An 8,585-nucleotide genomic window follows, 5' to 3' on the forward strand; every position below is an offset into this window, starting at 1 on the left:
TCCACGTAATTTTTGGACCACTCAATCGAACTCAAAATTATTTAAAGGAAAAAAAAAAGATAGAAAGAAAAAAGTTAAGTGTTTATATTGGTCAACTTGCCCGTCGTGGGAAATGGAGATTAAAAAACATAGTGGGAACAAGAACATAGAAGGTGCTAACAATGTTTCTTCCAAGTTCTATATTTAATTATCATATATAGCGCCTTATAATGAAATCTAAATCTCATTGCCATCGTCATAATCACCATCATTATTATCATCACTATCATAAGATAAGTATATTATACTTATAATCAAAATCTCATATGTCACAGTTGTGTACTAACTATTTTTGTAACCTCCAAAACCGTAGGATTAGGAAAATGCAACTAAACAACTTGCAATAATTAAGACTAAACAAACTACTACCAATTTACTATTGCTAAACAGAAGTTGACAATTAATTCTTGCCAGGTAGAACATGGAATGACGATATTAGGGTGAGAACATATCACAAACATCATCTGATACGTGTAATAGGAGTAATATTTTTAGTGTTCCTTGCAATGCCTGATTTAAAAATTATCTCCCAATTTCAAATCAAAACAAGCAATTTAATCTAATTAATTAAAAAATTAACCAATAATACTAATTATTTAATCATAATCAAGTGATAAAAGCTCATATATGAGTATGCATGTCTTACCTTATTATTGGTTTAGGAAAACACTAAGTGAGAGTAAAATTTTCATATCCAAGCAATTTTCGATCCAAAGGGCAGCCTTGGAGCGACAGTAAAGTTGTCTCTGTATGACCTATAAGTCACGATTTAAGCGGTGGAATAGGGTAGGTTGCCTATATCACATCCCTCGGGGTGAAATCTTTCCCTAATTAAACACTATTTGAATATGGTATGCTTTGTACCAGACTGCTCTAAGTGAGTTTAGATCCAAATTGTGATTCATAGGTTCATAAAATATAACCCCATCATAGTCTCTAGTTATTGATCAGTACAATAGTAGTATTAATTAAAAAGTTTTTTATGCACGTGGAGTTTGAAATTTTTTTAGATCTAAGGACAAAATTAAGATTCTTAACTCAATCACTTACCTTTTCTTTTCCATATAAATAGGCCCTCATTTTAGTCCTTGACTTCTTGCTACAGTTGATAGAATTAATATCAAACATCATATATATGGAGTCCCAATGGCAAGAAAACTCATTGGCTGATCTGAAAATGTTAATCAAAGAGTTGAATTGTGGCCAAGAATTCACACAAAAACTAAGAGAGGTTATAAAAAAGCCTCTATGAAATGGAGATACAAATATGTTGGCTGAGAATTTGGTAGGGCAAATTATGGGTTCATTTTGCAAGACTTTGTCAATACTAAAGTCTAACAACTCCAATGAAGATTCTCAGATTCCGGTGGTGGACGTTTTTCCTTGTCGGAAAGACGATCGGACGTCACCGGAAGACTCAACGGGCAGTTGCAAGAAATCATCATCAAAAGAACGAAGAGGATACAATAAGAAAAGGTAAGGTTTGCGTACACCTCACTTTCCCCTGATTCTACTTGTGGAATAACGCTGAGTTTATTGTTGTTGTTGAGTAAGTCGCTAACAAATGATTGGCAGATATTTCAACAGGAAAATTTTAGCGAAAAGCATAAAAGAAACCTCAACTTTGGTGGATGATGGACATGTTTGGAGAAAATATGGCCAAAAACAAATTCTTGATGCCCCTTATCCAAGGTTATCTTTTTACACTAAGCCTTGTTCATTAAGAAAACCATCTAAGTACATTATTTTGGTTAATGATCAATATATATTGAGATTGAGATTCAGTTGATTAATAGAAAATGGCAGTTCAGTGCACAAAGCATCCCACATTTACGCAGGGTTCGGGGAAAGGCTATACCCTTACGGGTGTGATGTAGACAGCCTACTCTAATGCAAGCATTAGTGGCTGCTTCCACGGCTCAAACCCGTGAATCATAAGTCACACTAATACAACTTTAGAGTTGTTCCAATGTTCTCCTTCATTTAGTTGATTAATATTGACTAATTTATTGATATGTGCATTAATATGCAGGCATTATTATAAATGTACCAATAAATTTGATCAAGGATGTGAAGCAATTAAACAAGTGCAAAGAATTCAAGCCAATCCACCACAGTTTCGGACAATTTACCAAGGTCATCACACATGTAAAACTTACCCTACAGTTTCTCAAATGCTCTTAGATTCTTCCAACAGATTATGAAGATTCTTCAATCCTACTTAGTTTTAATTCCAACAATAATCATTGTTACCAACCTTATAACTTTCCCACATTTTTTCCAACAAAAAAGGAAACCAAAAAGGAAGACTCCCTAAGTTGCTTCTACCCTAATAACAACCAAAACCAATTATCAACCTCCGACTACTTTCTTCCGGCCAATGATTATTGGACTCCGGCAACTGAAACCTCCGGCGATGTTATGGCGACGACGTTATCGTCGGGATCTGATAATGTGGATTATATCTCATCTGGATCGGTTTACTCCTGTTGTACTAGCTAGCGCTAATAGTTTGGAGATGGAGATGATGGTGGGAATTAATTTTGACGATTTGCCTTTTGAATTTAAAGGGTAGATTTTTCTAAGTTCTTTTTGAGAGTAGAGATACATTTAGGATTGGTTGTTGCGTTACTTTCGACTCTAATTATGTATACATAAGTTAAAATAATTTGAAGTGTATACATGTAATAAAATTAGACTTATTTTGAAAGGTTTGATGCTTCAGCCGCGGACGATGGTTTGACTAATGAACTATACATTTTTCTCAAAAATTTTCTTGTACAAGTGATGCAATATTATTCTTTTATTTAGTTGACATAAAGTTTATAGTAAGGTATGTTACATGCTTGGACATGGAAATGATTTTTAACTCCTACATTTTTCTTCCTTGCTTGCACGTAATTGTGGATCCAGATTTAAGCTTTTATCGCACTTCAACTCAAATGACAAAAGGAAGGTCCTTTTTGTCATAACTGGTGAATAGGTTTTGACTTTTTGTAATCTGCAAAGCTGTGAGTGGCAGTCCGATGCACAAAGCATCCCACATTCATACAGGGTTCGTGAAAAACTGCACCTCTAGAGGGTGTGGGGTTCGCGTAAATGCAATTGCACAACTTATGACTAAACAAAACTGCCAATTAACTATTGTTAATTAAACAGAAGTAGAACATGGATGACGATATTAGGGTGACAACATATCACAAACGTCATCTGCTATGTGTAACATTTTGTTAACGCTCCTAGATAGTGCAGGACATGTCATACTGAAATTTCATACTTAGCCTGAAAATAGACTCACTCACAAGCCTCTAAAATTCAAAAAAGGGCTTTCAAACTTAAAATCTGAGATCTGAGATTTTCAGCTTTAGGATTTGAGGAAAAAACACAAAAAAATATAATTATGAAAGAGTGCATTTGTTGCTGCTGAGAGTTTTCTTCGCTACTTTCTGGGTTCCAATTTGTTTTTTTGACCGGAGATCGAAGTGTTAAGATTTTCTCAATTCTAGATTGTGATTTATAAATAATCTATATAAATCCTTTCAATTATTCAGAACCGTGGAACTATATGATTTTCACATAAAATAGAGATACAATAACTTCAATTAAGATAACTTACCTGAATCCATGATGTGTTTTCTTAATTAAATTGAGCGGAAGTCTTCTTCAGAGTTGCTGTTCTTCCTTTTAATAGGCAGAGAGAGGGACCATCAGTTAATTCCCACTTTCCATCAAAGTGGGTTAGTGGGGAGTTATAACCATAATTAACTTCCCCCACTTTCCATCAAAGTGGGTTAGTGGGGAGTTATGACCATAAATAACTTCCCCTAATTTTATCCAAATATTAATTTAACAAAATATATTTATATTAAACCAAAATACTCACGTGGGCCATATTTTACATTCTCCCACTTGGTGCACGTGATGTTACTCACTTAATGGTTTAATAAATATCTCAATCATTATGTGCACAATAAAATATTAAATTCTCATTCATTGGAAACATCACTCGTTGTTATTGAATAAGTAAACTTATATGAGTCATGGCGGTTGTACATCACTTACTCGATATAGTCCCTTTCATGTACTACAATATCAGTCTATTACCCAATACAACATGTAAAAGTAATACTTAATTGGTCCAACGTTAATGCTTAGAATATCTTTATCTAAGCCTGAACCTGTCATCGTTATTCTCAATATTATGTATACAAGAGAAAACAGGTATAGAATACCAAAAACATATGTTTAAATGAGCTCAAAGTGTCAATTTCATAAACATAATAAAGTCTTTAGATAAATTCATACAATACATTGCTATTAAGAATGCCCATTCTTTCAACATGTTCAACAAATATTTTGGGTGGTAATCCTTTCGTCAAAGGATCGGCAATCATAAGTTTAGTGCTAATATGTTCAATTGACACTTTATGTTTCTGGACTTCTTCTTTGACGGCAAAGTATTTCACTTCCATATGCTTAGCACCCTTTGAATACTTGTCGTTCTTAGAGAAAAAGACTGCTGCAGAATTATCACAATAAATTTTCAGCGGCCTGGCAATATTGTCGACTAGTCCAAGTCCTGAACTAAAGTTCCGCAGCCAATTAGCCTGAACTGTAGCCTCAAAGCATGCCACAAATTCAGCTTCCATAGTGGACGCAGCTATGACAGACTGCTTCGCACTCTTCCATGATATTGCTCCTCCGGCTAACAGGAACAAATAACCAAATGTAGATTTTCTTGTATCCATACAACCAGCATAATCTGAATCTGAATATCCAATCACGTCAAGATGATCAGATCTTCTATAAGTGAGCATATAATCTTTCGTTCCTTGCAAGTAACGCAACACTTTCTTTCCAGCCTTCCAGTGGTCCATCCCTGGATTACTTTGATATCTTCCCAGTATTCCAACAGCAAAACTGATGTCTGGTCTTGTACATGTCTAGGCATACATTAAGCTCCCAACTATAGATGCATAAGGAATATCTTTCATTTACATACGTTCCAATTCATTCTTTGGACATTGATTGAGACTAAATTTATCCCCTTTTTGAATTGGAACGGGACTTGATGAGCATTTTTCCATTCTAAATCTTTCTAACACTTTATTAATATAGGCTTTCTGAGACAATCCCAATAATCCTAGTGATCTATTTCGGAATATTTATATCCCGATCACATAGGATGTCTCTCCCATATCTTTCATCTCAAAGTTATTAGAAAGGAATTTCTTGGTGTCATACATCATACCAAGATCATTAGTAGCAAACAAGATGTCATCAATATACAAGACTAACATAATAAACTTACTCCCACTGACCTTCAGATATATACACCGATCAACAGTGTTTTCTTTAAATCCAAAGGTGACAACAGTTTCATTAAATTTAAGATACCACTGTCGGGAAGCTTGTTTAAGTTCGTATATTGATTTCTTAAGTTTAAACACCATGTGTTCCTTTCCTTTAATGGCAAACCCCTCTGGTTGATCCATAGAAACTTCTTCCTCTAAATTTCCATTTAAAAAGGCGGTTTTTACATCCATTTGATGTAGCTCTAAATCATAATGAGCTACTAAAGCCATTATAATTCTGAGTGAATCCTTTCTAGAGACCAGTGAAAATGTCTCTTTATAGTCAATGCCATCTTTCTGAGTGAAACCTTTGGCAACAAGTCTGGCCTTGTGACGTTCAATGTTGCCATTCGAGTCGCGTTTGGTCTTAAAGACCCATTTACACCCGACTCTTTTGCAACCTTCCGGTAATTCAACAAGGTCCCAAACTTTATTCTGTTCCATAGACTTCAACTCATCTTTCATAGCATCTAACCATTTATCAGAATTATTACTGTCAATGGCTTGTGAAAATGAAACTGGATCATTAGCAATTCCAAAGTCAATTTCTGACTCATGTAGATAAACTAAATAATCATCTGAAATAGCAGATCTCTTTTGTCTTTGAGACCTTCTTAATGCTACTTCTTGTGGTTCATCTACTGTAGGTTCATTAACTGCAATTTCATTATTAGTAGTAGGATCATTTATTTGTTGTTCTTGCTGGTTGTTAGGTTGCACAACAACTTCAGGAACAACAAGTTTAGAAGAAGTGCAGGGTAGAGGAACTTGCATCCTGACTTCTTTAATTTCCACATTACGTGATTTCTCACTCCCACTATTTTCACCATTCTCAATGAACCTAGCATTTCCAGTTTCAACTATTCTCGTACTATGATTTGGACAGTAAAATCTATACCCTTTTNAAACGGTTTAATGCGTTGGAAACTAGACTCGTAGTATCTTCAATTTGATATGTAGATCATCCATTTATGCCAAGTATATTGGGAGAAAAGTGCATCTACATTTGACCTAAATTTCAGCACATTATAAATGCAACTTGTGACGATCTTTGCTAACTTTTGTTCCATAACTCGTTTGACTTAAAAACATAACACACGACTATCATACGACTACAATAACTCATAAATTAACCTCCTCATCATGTTAATCACCCTAGTCTCACCCCAAAAGAATATGTTATAACATTCCAAACTTGTCGATTTTTTGACGAAACTTATTTTCTTCAATTCGTTTAGCGACTAAGCTTTCCAACCCTTTTGGTACTTGTTATTCATGATCTTAAATATTTGTAACCTCCAAGGTAACATGATTAACTTAGTTTATTTGCTTCCAAATATAATCTCATTTTCGAGCTTACATCAATGACTTACGACGTACTCTCACGTATATATACGGCAAAGTATTGAAAAACTCTATGGAGTTCCATCACAAGAGTCACAGCAGTAATGAAATCTGAACAATTAACACACTTGAATTGATAGCTACAAAGAAACACAACAAACAGAAAGTGTACGGCATCACCCTTCGTGCTTTATCACTCTTCCTCACAATATGCATAAATAGAAATGTGCACGGCATCACCCTTCGTGCTTTACACTCTTCCTCACAATATCATGCACGGCATCACCCTTCGTGCTTTTACACTCAATAATGTGGCACGACATCACCCTTCGTGCTTTTACACTCTTCCTCACAATATGCATAAATAGAAATGTGCACGGCATCACCCTTCGTGCTTTAACTCTCTCTCACAATATCATGCATGGCATCACCCTTCGTGCTTTACACTCTTCCTCATCCAAACAATAGAAACAATAATATCACAGCAAGGAAATCAACAATAGAAACAATAACATCCCGGCAAGGGAATCAACAATAGAAAAAATAACCTCCCGGCAAGGGAATCAACAACAGAAAAAATAACCTCCCGGCAAGGGAATCAACAATATAAACAATAAAATCCCGGCAAGGGAATCAACAATAGAAACAATAACATCCCGCCAAAGGAATCAACAATAGAAACAATAACCTCCCGGCGTGGGAATCAACAATAACCAATATTGTTTCAGCAGTTAGCTTCGAGTATAGATCTCAACTCGAGTCAATACTCAACAATGGTCAAGTACCAAGAGAATGTCATAAGTCTTGTTCAATATGAATAATCGTCAATTTAAGCATGAATAGTACCTAATAAGGATCACGGAAAAACCAAGAAGCACAATAACTTTAACTAAACTACGAGACACAATAAGCACGTGATAACTACACCGGTACCCACAACAATTGGATATATAATATATTTGCACGAAGTCATAGAGAAACTCACAATTAACAAGTATAAAAACAATAAGGAAGGCAATCACTTCAATTAAGGCAATTAAGGGTCAAGTAACAAGTAGGGATAGAGGAAAGCTAACAACATCGTATGGAGCATATAGAGGTAAATTAAGCAATTAGGAAACTCAATCATAACGGAATACTTCCCACATAATGAAAATAAGGACCTAAGAACCCTAAAGGCAAATTTCCCACAAAAAGTCCGAGCACACACTCGTCACCTCGCGTCCACGGACTACAATTAGCATAGAAGACTCAAATCCTAAGGGGAAGTCCCCCGCACAAGATTAGGCAAGATACTTACCTTAATCCGGCCAATTCAATACTCAATTTAGCCTTTCCTTTACCAATTCATCAACGCTCGGCTCAATCTAGCCAAAAACGACTTGAATACATCAAACAATGCAAGAGAAAACAATTTCAATTAACAAAACTATGATTCTTATAGAATTTGCAAAAAGTCAACAAAAGTCAACTCCCCGGGCACGCACCTCGGAACCCGACAAAATTTATAAAAATCGAACCGCCATTCCGCTACGAGTTCACCCATACAAAAATTATCTAATTCCGATACCATTTGGTCATTCAAATCATCATTTTATATTTTTGAAAGATTTCACAGTTTTCCCCAAATTTTCCTTTAGATTCTCACCAATTTGATGTTAAATCTAAGATATAATCACAAAATATAGTTGGAAATTGATTAGAGGCACTTACCCAATGATATGGAGAAGTTTGGGTCTTTGGAAAATCGCCCATGGAGGTTTAGGGTTTGAGAAAATTGAAAAATGGGTGAAAATCTCGTCAAAAACCTCACTTAACCGGTCTCAGATGTCGCATTTGTGACCCAGG

General features: G+C 35.3%; 1 protein-coding gene across 1 annotated transcript; it reads left to right on the forward strand.

Annotated features, from left to right (window-relative positions):
• The first annotated feature begins 1,154 nt into the window (after positions 1 to 1,154).
• Positions 1,155 to 2,746, forward strand: LOC109240980 (probable WRKY transcription factor 62). Its single transcript, XM_019407671.1, has 3 exons — positions 1,155 to 1,515; positions 1,615 to 1,731; positions 2,072 to 2,746. The coding sequence occupies exons 1-3, from the start codon at positions 1,307 to 1,309 to the stop codon at positions 2,241 to 2,243; spliced, it is 498 nt and encodes a 165-aa protein (XP_019263216.1). The 5' UTR covers positions 1,155 to 1,306; the 3' UTR covers positions 2,244 to 2,746.
• The last annotated feature ends 5,839 nt before the right edge of the window (positions 2,747 to 8,585 follow it).

Source organism: Nicotiana attenuata, unplaced genomic scaffold (genome assembly GCF_001879085.1).
Source record: "Nicotiana attenuata strain UT unplaced genomic scaffold, NIATTr2, whole genome shotgun sequence".
Classification (NCBI taxonomy): Eukaryota; Viridiplantae; Streptophyta; class Magnoliopsida; order Solanales; family Solanaceae; genus Nicotiana; species Nicotiana attenuata.